This window comes from Silurus meridionalis, chromosome 23 (genome assembly GCF_014805685.1).
Source record: "Silurus meridionalis isolate SWU-2019-XX chromosome 23, ASM1480568v1, whole genome shotgun sequence".
Classification (NCBI taxonomy): Eukaryota; Metazoa; Chordata; class Actinopteri; order Siluriformes; family Siluridae; genus Silurus; species Silurus meridionalis.
The window spans coordinates 10389227-10407557 of NC_060906.1; the positions used below are offsets into that span (position 1 = coordinate 10389227).

Consider the following 18331-nt stretch of genomic DNA (forward strand, 5'->3'; position numbering starts at 1 on the left):
ATGTTAAGGTTGGAGTGGTAGAACCCGAGTGTCCTGTACAGAGCCCTGACACCTTTGGGGCAAACTGGAACACTGATTGAACCTCGGACCACCTCACCAACATCAGTACCTATTCTCACTAATGCTCTTGTAGCTGAATGATCACAACTCCTCACATCCATGCTCCGAAATCGATTAGGTTATTATAAGAGCAAAAGAGGAATAAATCTAGATGTTCATTAAGAAGGCATGAAGCTACTTTTAGTCACATAGTGTTTATTGTATATTCATATAGATAGAGATAAATAGACTGTTACTTCCTACATCCCAAAAGTGAGCCATCAGGCAGAGTGGCCATGTGAAATTGCCAGTGTGTGTGAACGAGTGAAATAAATGTGTGTTTGTGCAATGCACCGTCTCAGGTGTGTGCGGCGTTTCTTGGGATAGATTCAGAATCCGAAGCATTTCGATGAATTACTTGAATCGGTAAACCAACCGATTGACTTGAACAGACAATCCATTTAGATTTTGAAATGTTCTTTGTACCATTGCGTCCATGTTTCTTTGCTTCGAGGAGAAGTACAGCTGCTCTACGGAAGATGCGCTCTTGCCAAGTGTGTTTCGGGCCTGTCCACAGGAAACCTGGATTGTTGGTGGAAAAATCCAGCCTATTGTTTGTCGTTCTCGGTTTTAAGAGCTGGGAAGTGAGGTGAAGGTTATTTGTATTAGACGACACATAGCAGAAGCTGAAGTCTTATCTCTGACTCGAGTAGGTTCTCAGGCGCGTGTACTGTACGTGCGTGTCATAGCAGCTAGACGACTCATATGGAACCGGCTGTGTGGGAGAGAAAACGCAATCCCAAACGTGTATGGAATGCAATTACAAATAGATTAGTGACACTAAAACGAGCTGTTTCGCGTTTCACACTGTTTGTCTCCGGGGTTCTCCAGTTTTCTCCCACCTTCCAGAAACACGGCACTACAGTAGGTGTGAATGAGTACGAATGAATGTATGGTGACCTGTGATTGACTTGTGTGTCATTATAACCTCATGGTGTTCCAGGAGGAGCCTTCAAGCACTTTACAACCAGTGAAATGATCAGTTACCGATCATTTAACATCCGACGAGACTATTTGCGCTACACATGCAAGGACTGGAAGATGTAGCCATAGCGATGGAAAAATCCTTGTGCATCAGCACCACAAGCCATCTGTCCCTGCCTACTGTTGATTAAGGCCTGCGGATACGAGAGGGTCCACGAGATGCTGAAGGAGATGAGAAGAAATAGTGATGAAAGGGAAGGAATGTTTTGCTTAGAGGAAGTATAGATGGGTTTATATTTGAATTTTAAAATCTCTCTTCATTAAAGATTTGAAAAGCTCATAAAGTGTTGGGTCTGGAGTGTAGGAGCAGCATTTAGAGCCAAAAAGAGAGGTACGGAAATCTGAATAGAAGCGTTGTCACTGTCTCGACGTCGAGGTCACGGGCAAGTGACGAGAGCGAACGGAGTCGAGGCTAATAATAAGACACATTGTGGAGGAGGAATGCGGATGTGCCGCGGTCAATCGCGAGTGAGGGACTTGTACACGAAGGCTGTTTGAACCTCGATATATTTACTTGTGAGCCAGCTAAGATATTATACCTTCATTCTGACATTTCCGTACGTCCCTCATGCGTTTAACTGGGCCTGCTCCTGTGGGAGGTTCCCTCGCTATTTCAGATTGTGTTTCTGATTTAGCTTCACACACCCTGCATCATCGCCTGAATCGCTGTTGCAGAGCCACAAATCGCACAATTTGTGCACTCTATAAAATAATACACTACATAGTGATAATCTGAGGAAAGACCTATAAGTGTGCTCGGGTTTTTTTGTGTTGTTTATTTTCAAATGCAGCGACGGAATGAAATATATTCATGCCCAGGGCACTTTCTTTGTGGAATTGATTAAGCACTGCTCAGACCTAGTCTGACCTGGTTTCGTATTTGAATAGTGGTAGAGTTTCATGAAAAACACTATACATCAGTTATCACCTGTCAAACAAGGATAGAACTATTGACATGGTTCAAAAGTCATTGCTGAACAATATGACAGGGAATATATCAGAGCAAGCTGGTGAGCGCTGATGCCATTCCAGACTAGCCTGCTTTTAATTCGACCCGAAACGAACGCGGTTCTTTTTTCGCTTCAAACTAATGCGTCAGCACACCCACCCGAAAACGTGTGTCGAACCTATAAGAGAGTCCAAAATGCTTATAAAACATAAACATTTGGGTGTGTTTTTTAGTCCCTTTTCTATTCATTTTTTTGTGACACCAATATGTATCACCCAAAGCCAATATAATGATGATCATGAACAAAAGATGTATTATATAGCTCTTATTGGCATGACCGTGCCCGCATTTGCCATGCCATTACAGATTAGATTAGATTAGACTCAACTTTATTGAGTACATGTCCAGAGTCTGTGAAATGCAGTGAGCATCTAACCAGAAGTGCATAAGTGGCCTATTTACAATCACTAGCAATGATAAATGATGGTATGGGTCCAGAAGGTGCAAATGATGATAAAAAAATAAAACTCCACCACGAACCACAGTAAATGTTTTATTTTCTACTTTCGGCCGCTCCCATTAGGGGTCGCCACAGCGGATCATCCATCTCCATACCCCACTGTCCATAAACCTCCTCGTTGGCCTTCCTCTTTTCCTCCTTCCTGACGGCTCCATTCTCAGCATTCTCCTACCGATATACCCCATGTCCCTCCTCTGCACATGTCCAAACCAGCTCAATCATGCGCTCTCCCTCTAATAAACTCATTTCTAATCCTGTTCATCGTCGTCACTCTCAATAAAACCTCAACATCTTCAGCTCTGCTACCTCCAGCTCCACCTCCTGTCTTTTACTCAATGCCACTGTCTCTAAACCATACAACATCACAGGTCTCACCCCAGTCCTATAAACTTTCCCTTTCACTCTCGCAGATACTCTTCTATCACAAATCACTCCTGCTATCACTCTTCTTCACTCACTCCACCCTGCCTGCACTCTTTTCTTCACTTCTCTAACAGTTCTCTCATTTCTAAAGATTTTCAATTTCGCTAAACGATTCACTGGACAATATTTAACACTGTGAATGCCCTTTAGTGGTTCCCCTATATTTGAGAAAATACAGCAAAGTTTTGTGTGCGGTCAGAGCAGATACAGGCGGTAAGAAAAATTAAGTGCTTCTGCATCAAGCGCCACTATCGCAGGGCATCATAAGGGCATCATGGGGATAATAAGGAAACCGTTAGCCAAAATAAAAATAAACCAACATGCTGATGGTAAATAAATCTTCAGTTTGCACAATCAAAGATCAGGTTCATTGTAAAGGCTGATCGGGAAGAGGTTCAGGGTGGACTGTTTCCTTTATGCTCCTTCAAGCTTATGATTGAGAGGATGTGAACTCACGTCTCTCGACTTCCGGAGAACCATTGTCGGCCCTTTAATTGCTTTGAGTCCGTTTGCCGAAATGACATTGTGAATCAGTGTAAATGTGTAAATAGCATTGGTTTTAAGGAAATCTATCCTTAACCTCTGTAAGAATGTTCTCTGATCTCTTTCTCATGTTCTTAGTGCATAGTATATATGGAGTCAGGAGGGTAATACGTGTGTGTGTGGTATAGGGAGGGAGAGTTATTAGGTTTACAGTTTCACCACGGCCCGGCCTTGTCTAAGAATGCTGTCTCTACTGGCTCTGGTTCAGTGGTGTGTGTATGGCTTAAATGACTGTCTATTTATTTATTCATTTATTTTCTTTTTTTAAGGGATTTCTTACCAAGAGGCTCAGGGATTGTCACTCGAAGACCACTTGTGTTACAGCTAATCAGCGGAGGCTCAGGTAGATACGCACCTATACCTACGTACAGTACATGCGCATATAGTATGTACAGTATGCGCAAACATCCTCACTTGTGATGGAGTGAACTGTTTTTAATCAGGTTTTTATTATGAAGAGAAAGTCCAGGTCTGATTGTATGTCTTTTTTTTTTGGTAACCACTTGGGGTCAGTGTGTCCTCGTCTTTTTCCATAAACTGTTCGATAGAAAGACTCGTGTCAGTATATGAAAAGTTCAAAAAGACATTTTTATTATATCATTTGTGAAATCGAGCCTTTGTTTTTCTCCTGTTACGATCCGTCTCTCCCGTCTTTCTTTCTCACTTCTCCTTCTAGAGTATGGCGAGTTCCTGCACTGTAAAGGAAGGAAGTTCACGAACTTCGACGAGGTTCGACGCGAGATCGAAGCAGAGACGGACAGAGTTACAGGAGCCAATAAAGGCATTTCATCCATTCCCATCAACCTTCGTGTTTACTCACCATACGGTACAATCGTCACCTTATCAACTCTCATTTTCTAAAACGCTGCTTTCTTTGATTAATAATTACAACATATGAGTGTGTTCTAATATGAGAGTTTTCTTTCAGTGCTTAACCTGACACTGGTAGACTTGCCGGGCATCACTAAGGTTCCAGTAGGGGATCAACCTCCAGACATCGAATACCAGATCAGAGACATGATCATGCAGTACATTTGCCGGGAAAACTGCCTCATCCTGGCTGTCACACCGGCAAACATGGACCTGACCAACTCAGATGCCCTCAAACTGGCCAAAGATGTCGATCCACAAGGTAAGAATGTACATTTTGTACATTTCTTTTTTTTTTTTTTTCACCCTCTCATGATTTTTGGTTTCTCAGGTCTGAGGACTATTGGCGTCATCACTAAACTCGATTTGATGGATGAGGGGACGGATGCCAGAGACATTCTGGAGAACCGGGTACTACCCTTACGCAGAGGTACATTGTGCTTAATCCGTCTGGAACTAGGGTTAGGCGAATTCTTAAAAGAGGCTAGTCGTGCGAAACTACATTATACACGGTTAACAGGCATAACATTATGACCACCTGCCTAATATTGTATTAGTCCCCTTTTCTTCTTCAGAAGCTCGTCTGTTGGATCGGACAGCACGGACCAGCCCACATGCATCAATAACCCTCGGTTGCCCATGACCCTGTCGCCGGTTCCCACTGTTCCTTCTTTGGACCACTTTTGAGCACTGCTGACCAGGAACAGCCCACCAGAGCTGCAGGAGATGCTCTGACCCAGTCGTCTAGACGTCACAATTTGTCCCTCGTCAAACTCATTCAAATCCTTACGCTCGCCCATTTTTCCTGCTTTTAACACATCAACTTTGAGGACATAATGTTCACACTAACAGGTGCCATGATGAAGAGATAATCAGCGTTATTCACTTCCCCAATTATAATGTTATCATGTCATAATGTTATGCCTGATCGGTGTCTATCGATGCATGTCGATTTTTTGTTACCGGAACTATTGATTTATTGTCATATGAGTATGGACATGTGTGGACATGTGCATTGTGTGGGAAGCTTTTTAGCTGTAAGTAAATCTGTATGAGGTCATAGTGTTGATATGAGACAAGTTCCCTTCCTGTAGTTTCGCTGCCACAGGGTTTAGGTTACAGCTAGAGCTGCCTATAGGAACTGAACTGGTGCCAAGCAGTGTAGGCCGTGCTCTCATTGGCAGCTAAAGCAAGGCCAGGTGCTGGGCGTTCATGCTTCGTGCTTGCAGTTTAATGAATTAGACACACACTCACACACACACACACGTCATTCATTCTCCTTTCTATTTTCCATGCAGATTGAACACTTTTTCTAAATAGGCTTCAGTTTTACATTATTGTATAGATTTCCTCTTGCTGGGTTATATTATTATTTCTAGTCTTGCTGTCTCTTCTTTTGTTGTTTTTTAATTTGCATAATTATACTATTCCTAAGACTGTGTGTGTATTTATTTGGGATTGGTGTAGGTTATATTGGAGTGGTTAATCGCTCTCAGAAGGACATCGAGGGGAAGAAGGACATCAGTGCAGCCATCGCTGCAGAGCGGGTGTTTTTCCAGTCTCATCCAGCTTACAAGCACATGGCCGACCGCATGGGCACACCTTACCTGCAGAAGGTCCTCAACCAAGTGAGAGACAGAGAAAGAGATTTCTGTACATACAGTATATACTGGTGTATAAATACTAGAATAGTTAGAACAGATTGTCAGTGTTACTGCTGCAAATGTATAATGCCATACAGGTCTGTTTAAACGAATCCCTGTGTGGATATATAAGTTGTGTTACCTGTTTTGTATCCATAGCAACTGACCAATCACATTCGGGACACACTTCCGGCGTTCCGTAACCGACTGCAGTCTCAGCTATTCTCACTGGATAAAGAGGCTGAGGAATACAAAAACACGAACCCTGATGACCACTCACGCAAGACCAAAGCACTGATGCAGTGAGTCACTCCATACAACCAGGATGTAATACAGTATAAACAGATTCATATAAACATTCACAAATCCAGTGGTGGACGAAGTACACAAACCATGTACTTGAGTTAAAGTAGAGATACAAAAGAAAAAGTGCTCCCTTTAAACTTTCACTTGAGTAAAAGTACTAAAGTATTTGCCTTCAAATTTACTTAAGTATTCAAAGTGCTATGATTTATTATGGCTATAATGTTCCTATTATAATTTTGGTCACAAGAATCTTAATCAACTGAGTTTATGTGGAAAGACTCTGTCACTCTCAGCACACCAATCTATATTTTGTCAAACACTGATTGATATTTATTAAAATTGTAATGAGCCCAAAACCTTTTTATAACTACTTAAAAAAAAATCGTGCAGATGAGGTCACGGGTGTTGTGGCGAGTTCGAATCGGGAGTTTCTTTCATCATTTATTCCTCTCTAAATGTTTTGCTTGCGGTGTAATTGTATGTTGGTGATAAGTAGAAACCACCGAATGGCAATCAGAACAAGTTTAAAACCATTGGCGGGCCGTGCATTTGGTACCCGGGCCTTCAGTAGGGACTTACTCGACTTAATCCACCTCTTAATACCACCGCTATCACGTCACAATTATAGAAACCATCAATACTGTACAAAAACGCAATATAACAACGCGTGGAATTACAGAGAGAGAATAATTTCACGTATTGAGGGTGAATACCATTTTACTACAGCAAGAAACCCAGTTAAGACTCCAAACCTCTACACTACAACCACAACTGCGCCACCTACATCATCAGGAGCAGTTCAGAATCAATATTTGTCTAATAACATGACCAAAACATTAAAAGTGTAAACAAAATACAACCTACTCACCAGAGATGCATACTCATAATGTGCACCGCTCCTCAGAGGCTGTAAGTCAGTGGTACTGCTCGTATTCTCTGGTCTGGAAGTGGTGAACAAACCTTCAGCTTCAGGATTGGCTGACCACTTTTTACGATGTCTAGCTTTTCTTGAAAATGGATTTTTAAGTATGTCCGAGACCAAATAAACTTTTCTTCCTCCGTAGGCATAAAAAAGTCTCACTCAGATGTATTAGTGTGTGCAGAGCGCAAGACATGTGTTTTGCCATTCGAACTTGGCTGTAACAATTTCTCTCTAAACATTTTTTGGTAAATGTTTCTTGAATTGATGAATTGTGCAGACGAATCTTGAATGTCACTAATAAAGGCGAGTGTACGGCATCGGATCAACCAATCATCAACTGGTTCTACAAAATAGGTTAAAGGTGAATCTTGTGAGCCTTCAATTGGTGAGCATATACAGACAGAGCAAAAAAAACAGATTTACAATCTCTGGAAAAATTGAAACCATAATTTATACCAATATACTGAAACTGTGCAGCGTCTGAAGGCAATTCAATGTTCATTGACACAAACACAGGCTTTTGCAAGAAATCCAATGGATTGTGCTACTTGTACAAATTGTTTTAAAAAAGCAACTTACTGGTTTGCAAATATTAAGGATGATATGAAAAAACGCTCCAAAGCAACTGAGAAAAACTGTAATCTACCACTAAAGCTTTTTCCCTCCATTGTACATATAATATCAATGCACTGAACTGTGGAGCTGCTCCACTTACAAAACTCTAATAAGGTATATTCTTGTCTTTACACTTTATTTCCTTTTGTATCTGTCAGGCTCATCCAGCACTTCGGGCTGGACTTTGAGAAGATGATCGAGGGCTCCGGTGACCAAGTGGACACTGTTCAACTCTCAGGAGGAGCCAAAATCAATCGCATCTTCCACGAGCGCTTTCCCTACGAGCTGATCAAGGTGTGTGCCGGCCATCACACATCTGTTTCACTACCGAAAACTTTGCATTGTGACAATCCGCACTCATTCGCTGTCGCTCGCTCATTAGATGGAGATCGACGAGAAGGAGTTGCGGCGCGAGATAAGCTACGCCATCAAGAATATTCACGGGATTAGGTCTGGCTTTCAAACATCACAGCTTTACTTAACCTTTAGTCTGACAGCACAGTATATCCTCAGCTCATAGGTACATTTGCTGTGTGTGGTGGTCTGTTTGTTTGTTTGTCTAGGACAGGCTTGTTCACTCCTGACCTGGCGTTTGAGGCCATTGTTAAAAAGGAGATTGTGAAGCTCAAAGGTCCCTGTGTTAAATGCATCGATATGGTCATCCAGGAGCTCGTAGCCACAGTGAGGCAGTGCATCGGCAAGGTATTATAAGTGTTTTTTTTAATACTACTGAAATGAAGCGCACGTGAACCGTGTACTCACGTAATTGTGGATGTTGTTGTCCAGTTAGGGACCTTTCCGAGGCTGCAGGAGGAGACAGAGAGAATAGTCACCACACATATTCGGGAGCAAGAGAGTAGAACCAAAGACCAGGTGAGAAGTAAACAAATGAGTAATTCAAATACGATGTAATATCAAAAAGTTTCGAGACGAGCTCTGGTTACAAGGAAGTACATCATTTATCTACGTTTACACACTATCATCTTTAAAATAGTCCCCTTGCACAAAGGGGGGGTTCAGTTTCACGCACTTTCTGCGATTCGTGCTGGATCTCCCTAATGGTGTCAAAATGGCGACCTTCGTGCTGGATCTTCATCTTCAGGAAGAGAGCAAAAGGAGCTAAATCTGGCCAGTAGTGTGCCGAAGTGAGAACACGGTGCCGAAGGTCTTCCTGATCCTGATCTCGTAGTCTCACATTGATGCTCTTTCGCTCTCGAAGCGCTCGCGCCACTCAAAATTCTCATCGCAGCATCGCCGTAGGTCAAACATACGTCATGTCAAACGTCTCCGTGGCAGATTTGCCCAGTTTCATGCAGAATTTAAGGTTTGCTTTTTCTTCTAACTTGCCGTCCATGATGACGCAGACGTGGTAACGCACGTGATCAGAATAGCGCCAGAAACTTTTTGATACCACTTCTTATGAATAATATACATATAATAATAATCAATGCATTATATTCTGTTTTAATCCAACAGATCTTCCTTTCAGTAGACATTCAGCTTTCCTACATCAACACCAATCACGAAGACTTTATCGGATTCGCCAAGTGAGTTCTAATAGCCATAGCACGGACACTTATTCAGGCCAGGTTATGATAAAAAAGCAGCACTTTATACCATTTGTTACTCTTTTTTCTATTTCAAGTGCACAACAAAGAAATAACCAGATTACCAGAAAGGCTTCCACATGGAACCAGGTGAGTCAGTGTCATGGAAATGGGAGCGTGACGGTGTGATATAGAGCTGTACACGGGACAGTTTTTCTTCTTTTTTTAATACTGCTAGTCTGCTGATCTTCAGAAGTCCTAAGAGTCCACGCATTATAATCTTTTTTCTCTCTTGTTTTCTCGTTATCACGACACGATTGTTTCCTGGTGATCAGAACTTTCTGTGTATTTGTCATGAGAGCATGTTCTAGAGGCAACATCCTCGCAGCATCATGGACAATGTCTGACATTGTAGCACATCTGCAGACATCTGCACTCAGGGACTTGAACGGTTTACTATAGACATCCAGTCGTTATGTTAAAACATGCACTTTGGAAATTGCACACAGTTGCATGTGATCACCTCTTACCGTGCACGCGCACTTTACTCTTTACTTCTGTTCTTACATTACTCACATTTCAACCTCATATTTATAACATCTACCTCATAGTTTTCACACCTCAACTCTGTTGTGTTTGATGTTTACTGTTTATTTATGTATAATTTGGAAGCAGCCGAAAGAAGAAGATTTACTCCTGCTTTCTCACAGTATATGCACTTGGTCCGTTAGTAACGAAATTGCGTTCGTTTGTATACTGTGTATGCGGTAGAATGACAATAAAGCTTGAGTTGAGTTTAATGACGCTGCAATGATGCTGCCTCTAGAGCGTGCCCTTATGCCCAATACACAGACAAGTTCTGATCACGAGGAAACCATGAATGTTGTAATAAAATGATTTTGAGATCACAAGAAAATTAAATCGTATTCACGAGAAAAATGTGACGATGCAAACCTCGACACCAGGTCGAGACGAGACGAGATCGTACTCTGAGAGACGAGCGTTTTGATACGTCACATGCCTGCTGTTGCAGTTGTTTTACGAATGTGGTGACGCCTGCCATTCAAGTCCCCTCACCGTGCTGAACGTTCAGAAGTGTCACACGTCAGAAAGAAAAATATATTATAGCGGCATATAAAGGACTTCTGTAACAATCTGATCACTGCACATATGATATGATATAATTAGACGCTCCTTTGAAATTGATATTGTCCCCAAATTGGAGCACTTCACACCGATTTAAAGTAAAGAGACCTGTACATTATAAATAGTTTTGAAATGTTCGATAGTAATAAATAAACAATACAAACTAAAGTATAAACTTAGTTATTCATCGGCTGTGTTTTTTTAAACACGTATGTCAAAACGAGTCATTTAAAATTGTTACAATGTTTCTTCCTGCCCTGTAACCTTTGTGAAAACATGCCACGTCTGCATGCTTGAAAAAAAATACCCAGTCCCAAAGCACATCTCTAGTGTGAAGCTGTGAATGTAGACGCATTAGTAGAAAAACTGATCACGAAGCATTTGAGATATTGTACCTAACATCCTTTTTTTTGTGTTGTCTGTGGTTTGTGTTTCTTTCCTCAAGTTTGCTTTTATATTATATTACAGATTACTCACTAATAACTAACAATACCCTTCTATTAATGTACTCATGTACTCATAACTGTTTGTTGTGTCTCTGCCCCTTTTACCATCTGTAAAATACCTTCTTTATATTGTTTTGCAGTGGTGGACAAAGTACACAAAACATATACTTGAGTTAAAGTAGAGATACAGTAGGTAAAATATTATAGGAAAAAAATAGGTCCCTTTAAACTTTCACTTGCATAAAAGTTGAAAAGTATTTGCCTTCAAATTTACTTACGTATCCAAAATACTGTGATTTATTACGGCTATAATGTTCCTATTATCATTCCTATTATCCCACAAATAAGGCCACCGTTGTTGTGGCGAGTTCGAGTCTGGAGATTCTTCCATCATTTGTTCCTCTCTGAATGTTCTGCTTGCTGTTGAACTGATGCTGAACAGTATGTTGGTGATAAGTAGAAACCACCAAGCGCCAATCAGGACAAGTTTAAAACAGAGAGCGTTTGATTGGTTGCTTGCTGTGTTTGACCACATAAGTTTTTATCCGCTCATAAATAAAAAGGAACGACTGATTTCCCAAAATGTAGATGTAAGTTATTTGAAATGTAGTGAAATAAAAGTCTCCCCAAAAGGAAATCCTTCAGTAAAGTACAGATACACGAAAAAGTTACTGTAGTACAGTAACGAATCACATTTACAGTAAACCCCCGTGTTCTTTTTTTGTATACAGTACTGTACTGTATTAACATTTGACTTCATTTTATACTTAATAATTATATTTTTATCCATAAATGTTATTGATTCAACATAAAAACCCACCAAAAAAATTAGTTATGAGGCAAATGCGGGGGATTACTGTACTTCCTTACTGCCCACCACTGCTCTTTAGTCACTCACATTTATTTCTAGTCTCGTAAAACCTAATTGAAAATAATTCATTTTCACATTCAAACAGGGTCCTGTTAACACTGCAGGTTGTTGTTCTGTAAGATTCCCGGTTCTTTTCGCATTTCCGTTTTTAACAAAGAGTCCACACGTCCTACCCTTTTCCCTTCTTGGCCTTTTGCGCTCATGCACTTCTCCACCTGTTCAGCAGGGGGCACGGTGAGTAACTCACATCCACACCGCATGAAGCCTCTGTTTTATCAGATCCACTACCGAACAAGGGTACTTCATCCGATTTCAGAATCGATCGCTTTGTGTCTTCCTGTCTCTAAGTTTGCAAGAGATGTACTTGATGAACGTGTAAGGATGCCCTCTAGTCCTATAGTAACGATGTTCTTCTCTCTGACGTTTTTAGGCTGCTGCACCTCCACCTCCCAGTCAAATTGTACGAGTCCTAAGTGTCTGTAAGCTTTACTATCTGCCGTCCACTTCTCCTTCTGCCGTCTGCAGCTTCTAACACCACGGCCCGAAATGCATGGAACCGAGGGATCGAGACGATTCCATGAATCCGCACAGCTTTTTAACGATTATCTCTTCAGTCTGAAAATATTTATTTCCTCCTGATCTAATGCAGCATAAATTCCAAGAAACCTCTTCTCTGCTCTTGATCTCCGAGCATCTCTCTAACTCATTCAGCCTGCCGTCATTAACATTATGAGGTGGAAAGAGTAATCAAATATAAGTACAAGTTATAGGTCTAAAAATCTACTCATGTAAAAGTAAAAATGTACTGAAGTCAAACTTACTTTTTTTTTTTTTTTTTACAGCGAGGGTGTTCTAGTGTAGTTCAAGACAGTTCAGTTTCCTTTTTTTTCTTTTTTTTTTTTTACAGCGAGGGTGTTCTAGTGTAGTTCAAGACAGTTCAGTTTCCTTTTTTTTTTTTCTTTTTTTTTTTTTTACTCATTAGTTAAGCGCAATACTTCAACCAAAACATTCTTACAGTTTAGTTGCTTTGGAGCGTTTTCTCAAATCATCCATTTGCAAACCAGTAAGATCATTTCTCGAAACAATGTGTACAAACAGCACATTGGATTTCTTGCAAAAGCCTGTACTTTCTTTCATCATCCTTAGTTCATCTCTCAGAAGTAAATATTTGTGTCAATGAACAAATCATTGCCTTCAGAACTCTGGGTCCTTTTGTCATTGATCACAATCAAGATCGGCAAAATGTCAAGGCATGTTGTCAGTGTGACGCTGCGCAGTTTCAGTATTTTGATATAAACTACGGTTTGGATTACAGTGACTGAAAATGCACAATTTCTTCTGTATGGTATATATGAATTTCATTGCATATTTGATTTATATTGAATGCAAAAAGACCGGACAGGATTCAAGTCCGAGTTTATTTCTATAGCGCGTTTCACAATGGACGTTGTCTCAAACTAGCTTTACAGAATTGGGTGACTGTGGCAAGGAAAATCTTGCTTAGATCTTATGAGGAAGAAACCTTTAGAGGAACCCATCCTCATTTGGGTGATATTAAGGGTGTGATTATCAATTTTAAAACAATACAAAACATTGGAGAGTGAGAACCACCATGAGCACCAGAGTGTGAGATTATGAGTGATGATACAGTCAGTTTGACGTTGTTGAACCAGGAGCTACTGAACAACTCATAAAATAGCTCAACGTTTGAGATCATCATAGATAAAAAAACACCAGCTCCTCCATGCCAGAGCCTTTAAACATTAAAAGAGGTCCAATTTCCAAACTGTACATGAAGTAGGTCCTTTGCTGTACTGTAATTGTAATTCTGATCCGAGAAACGCTCCAAAGCAACTGAGGAAAAACTGTAAATAAAAGTAAAATTAAGTTAAGGTGCTGGAATACTGGGTTCGGAAGGTTGGGTGGTTTAAGCCCCGGTATCGCCAAGCTGCTGCTTTTGGGCCCTTGATCAAGGCCCTTAACTCTCTGTGCTCCAGAGGGGGGAAATCATATCTGACCCTGCGCTCTGACCCCAGCTTCCAAGTAAGCTGGAATATGCGAAGAAAGAATTTCACTTTGACAAATTAAGCCTATTCTTTTCTATAAGATTTAAAAATTAGAAGTACGACTCAATTACAAAGTCATTGTTTACTTTCCACCCTGGTTATCATGTTTACCCCCTGCTGAGCACACGTATGGCTTTTCACCGAATGTGTATCATACGAAAAGTGTGTGACGATGCTCCCAAACACAATACAACTACTGTGGAATCTCCAGGCTTGTAGATTTATAGCCGCTGATCTCCGTTCATCTGGTGTGTGGTGCATGTGTGCTTGTGTACAGTTTATTAGGATCACACAGGGTTTCTAGGTGATTTTTTTGGTTTGTTTATTTATTTATTTATTTATTTAGTGAGACTCGATTGCTCAAAGGCAGTTAATTACCCCTATTTTGCCAAGAACTATATGGGGGGTGTTTGGGGTTTTTGTATTGGAATGTGACCATTGATATGATTGGGTTGCAGTGCAGATTTTAGATTTGAACAAATGAATGAAATTATACTGTATATTTTTACATATACAGCCTTTCGCACTGATTTGTAACCGTATACTGGATAAATGAAGCGTCTTAGCTTTTAAATATGGTTCTGCTTGGAGACCTTTCTTGGAGGGTTCTTGCAGGTTCCCTGATTGGAGCCTTCTACATTTCATACACTGCAGTTCTGGATATGTTTTCTTCCAAACAATCATGTTTTTGTACATGGATACTGTTAAACAGGAAGTGTGTGCACTCTTTACTAGTCTATCTCACTTTCTTTCTTTTGCGCTCGTCCACTCTTTCTCTATGTGTCTGCTTCATTCTCTTTTTGCCAGCTGGGCTTTCTCCTTCCCTTTCTTTCATCACCTCCGCCCCCTCATCCCTCCGTTTTCTCTCATCCTCTGCCTGCATCGCTCTTATTTTAGCCCTCCTTCCTTTATTCTCTTACACCAGTCCTTTCCTCTTCCTCTGCCGGTCAGGACACATCCTAAAGCCCCCACCTGGGCTGTGCACTTTTTTAAAAACCCATACACGGACATTAATATGCTTCTATTGACACATACACATTCAGTCACACATCACTATTTCAACTTTATTACATTTCCCCCCCCCCAAATAACACTGCTCCGCCTCTGTTTTTCCAAAGACTGGTGAAACGAACTCTTCCTTCTTTCACGGCCTCGAAAGTTGGAGTCCTGACCTCTTTCTTGTTTTGCAGGTGATCCAAAAAGGCTGGCTGACCATCAACAATCTTAGTCTGATGAAGGGAGGGGCCAGAGTGTACTGGTTTCTGCTCACTGCACAGAGCCTCTCCTGGTTCAAAGATGACGAGGTGAGGTTTGGCCTGCTTCTGTTTCACTCGAGTTCTCAATCGAGCATTCGTTGCTATGATCCGGGCAATAGATGCGAAGAGAGTTCCAGAGTCTCGGAAACGCTCCTCGTTTCGGCGCCCCGAAAAATGGTCCTTCTTGTCGCGTGGCCTGTCAGGTGGGCTGCCATCTGTCTGCCTGTCTGTGCCTGCTGTACAGGTGCAGGAAGTTCTGCACAGCAAGTGTAGACAGGCAGACAGACAACGCTCTCAGCCAATGATGCGTTCTCTTGATCCGATTCATGTACTGGAATCGAACGACTATCAAATCATACCTAAGGATATGAGTAAGACATGAAAAAAAAGACCCTGTAGGGGGCGCATAATTAGAAGCATGATGAGTTTCGGTATGGAAAACCAACCCTGAGCAAAAATTCCGTGGCTGGATTTTTTACACTATAGGTTCCCACCTCGACTTACTTTTCCGCTTTTGCCCTCTGTAACCCTCGCTTTCTTGCTCACTCTCTGTTGGGAATAGAGGCATTTGGATCAGATCACCCTGACACAGCTGGATTCCCCCCAAGCCAAACTAACACACACACACACACACACACAATTTGGGCCCGAATACAAATGGTACAACGAATAAACATATAGTTCGACAAACACAAACAGTCAGCGATAGAAAGGCGTACGCAACAGACATAGTGTAATCACAGACACTCTTAAAGGATGGGACAAATATTTCTGACTTCCCCATGTGACTAAACAGACACTTTACTGCACTTACACTGGCCGCTAAAACCTAATTACAGCTTTCTGAACACACAAATATTACTGATCATAATATAAACGTCTCCGTGTTTCTGTCTGTGTGTCTTATAAGTAGACCTATTAGGCAAAGTTGAGATCTTTATAACAATCGTTTTCGATACTATAAAGTTTTTTGAAAGAGAGGAATTTCCGAAAGGAAAAAAAAAGAAATAAGTGCTGCCTGCACTAGCTATTCCTATATTTCTGTCGTATCCATTGTCCCGTGTGCATCAAATGCCCAAAGACCGCCTTTCCAAATCTGTAGTTTCAATCCAAAAGCACATTTCTGTATTTTTTCTCTTACAATTGCCATCATGTCTGAACACAATTTGCTCAAATATGATCGTATTAAACATGCCTTTAGAACAAAACCCAGTGATTCTATTCCTCTTTTACATACTCAAAAAGACATTTTGTTCGGCGCACACGTGAAGCCGTTAGTCGGTTTTAGTGCTGACTCCTTGCCTACGCCTATTTCCTTTACCTCTGCGCCGTGACTGTGCTCCGTCCATTCTTCTCTGGCATACATCTTTAATTCACACTTCATTCGTCTCCTGACTTAAATTGGCCTCTCTCTTTCTCGCTCTCTTTCTCTTTCTTTCTCTCTGTGGCTGGCAGTCTCTCTGGGACCATACACATTCCTGGCTGGAAAATTGTAAGCCTTTGTCCAAACACCAGCCTCCAAGAGCCTGCCGAGAAAGAAAGCGAGAGAGAAAGAAAAAGAGAGAGATAGAAAGATAGAGTGATATCCCTTTTGCCTCCTCAATCCTGCACCCCTTCACCCCCTATATAGCCTATCATATAGCTATTCCCTGTCTCTTTTTCTTTCTTTCTCCCTCACACACACACACACACACACACACACACACACACACACACACACACACACACACTCCTCTCCTTTCTCATCAGCTAATAGGTCAGCAGCTGTACCACAACTGCACACAGCCATCGTTCTAGATCATTTTTTTCGGTATTTCTAGTGCCGCTGGTTTGGATAAACCATCCCAACACTAAACAGACACGCATTCCTGGAGTCTCTCTCTCTCTCTCTTTCTCTCTCTCTCACACACACACACACACACACACACACTCTCTCTCTCTCTCTCTCTCTCTCTCTCTCTCTCTCTCTCCAGTTCTGTCTCTCACACTCATGCTGCATGAGAGAAAACAGATGACTCTGACTAAGCCTCGCTTTCTCTCTCTTACTACATCGCCACACTAACTCTGTGTGTGTGTGTGTGTGTGTGTGTGTGTGTATGTGGGGAGGGGGGCCTTTAAGTGTCCAAATGTCTGAGAGCAGTTTCATGTATATGTGCAGCTCAGAGCTGTCTCATATATACGTGTGTGTGTGTGTGTGTGTGTGTGTGTGTGTCAGTCAGAGTTCTGCTCATACCAGATCATACGACATACCATGCATGCAGAAGTTGGAGTTCGTTAAGAGCTCTTGGGAGGAACACACCGAGTACGCTGCACATGTTTCTTTTAAGCTAGTACCTAGCGATGCTTAATCAGCGCGCCGCTGCACGCACGTCATTTTAGTCACTGAGTTTTATCACACACACCAGCAAATCCACTCTGACCCTCGGCCATTCACATGCAAGCGATAGTAAATTAGCCCGATTAGCAGACACCGTACAAACCTTGTTTGCCGACAGAACCACGAAAGAAACCTAAAAAAAAAAAAAAGCTCGGCGGCATACGAGTGCAAGTCTGGTTGCGTCGCCAATCCATGCACAGTCTAACCAATGTGCAGACTACTGTACACCAGTATGATCCTGAACAGGTAGTCTGAACACTGGGATGACGGAGCAGGAGATTCCCTCCCTTCTTGTCACACTTTCTCGTTTCCTCATTTCTCTCTATCTACTCTATCTACTCAGCCCATTCTCTCTAGCTCAGACTTTCACAGGAGGAGGTGGAAGATAAAAAAAAATAAACAAGATAGAAATAGTGTCCTTTTTTTTCCCCCCTCAACCCCCCTCCCTTTCCATCTGCCACTGGCTTCCCGGCGCAGGGGGCAGAAAGACACGCGCCGGAGCTCCGTTGTCGTTTTTCGTCCCGTTCCTGTTTTCCGCCCGGTTTCCTCTCGCCGTTTCCCTCTCACCGCTCCGGTCGAGTATCCAGTCTTGACGTGGCACATTTCACTCCTGTAGCCGGCAGTCTGGCGGCGCATTTAGGGAAGGCATGGTGAAAAAAGAGCGAGAGAAGAACGAGAGAGCGGGCGGAGAATGAGAGAGAGAGGAGAGAGAGGGAGGAACCTGCTGGCCATATAAGGGGTTGAAAGG

The 18331-nt window shown here is 41.9% G+C and overlaps 1 protein-coding gene across 3 annotated transcripts in view; it reads left to right on the forward strand.

Annotated features, from left to right (window-relative positions):
- Nucleotides 1-18331, forward strand: part of dnm3a (dynamin 3a) — a 35876-nt gene that overhangs the window by 2516 nt on the left and 15029 nt on the right. For 2 of the 3 annotated variants that reach the window (XM_046835935.1, XM_046835936.1), the window contains exons 3-16: nt 3788-3861; nt 4195-4344; nt 4447-4650; nt 4720-4818; nt 5856-6016; nt 6191-6333; nt 8033-8168; nt 8257-8324; nt 8438-8576; nt 8661-8747; nt 9351-9421; nt 9520-9571; nt 12315-12344; nt 15141-15254. In XM_046835935.1, the coding sequence (XP_046691891.1) occupies nt 3788-3861; nt 4195-4344; nt 4447-4650; nt 4720-4818; nt 5856-6016; nt 6191-6333; nt 8033-8168; nt 8257-8324; nt 8438-8576; nt 8661-8747; nt 9351-9421; nt 9520-9571; nt 12315-12344; nt 15141-15254 (1528 nt within the window). The remainder of the gene's footprint in view (nt 1-3787; nt 3862-4194; nt 4345-4446; nt 4651-4719; nt 4819-5855; nt 6017-6190; nt 6334-8032; nt 8169-8256; nt 8325-8437; nt 8577-8660; nt 8748-9350; nt 9422-9519; nt 9572-12314; nt 12345-15140; nt 15255-18331) is intronic. The other variant, XM_046835937.1, reaches the window with a different exon arrangement.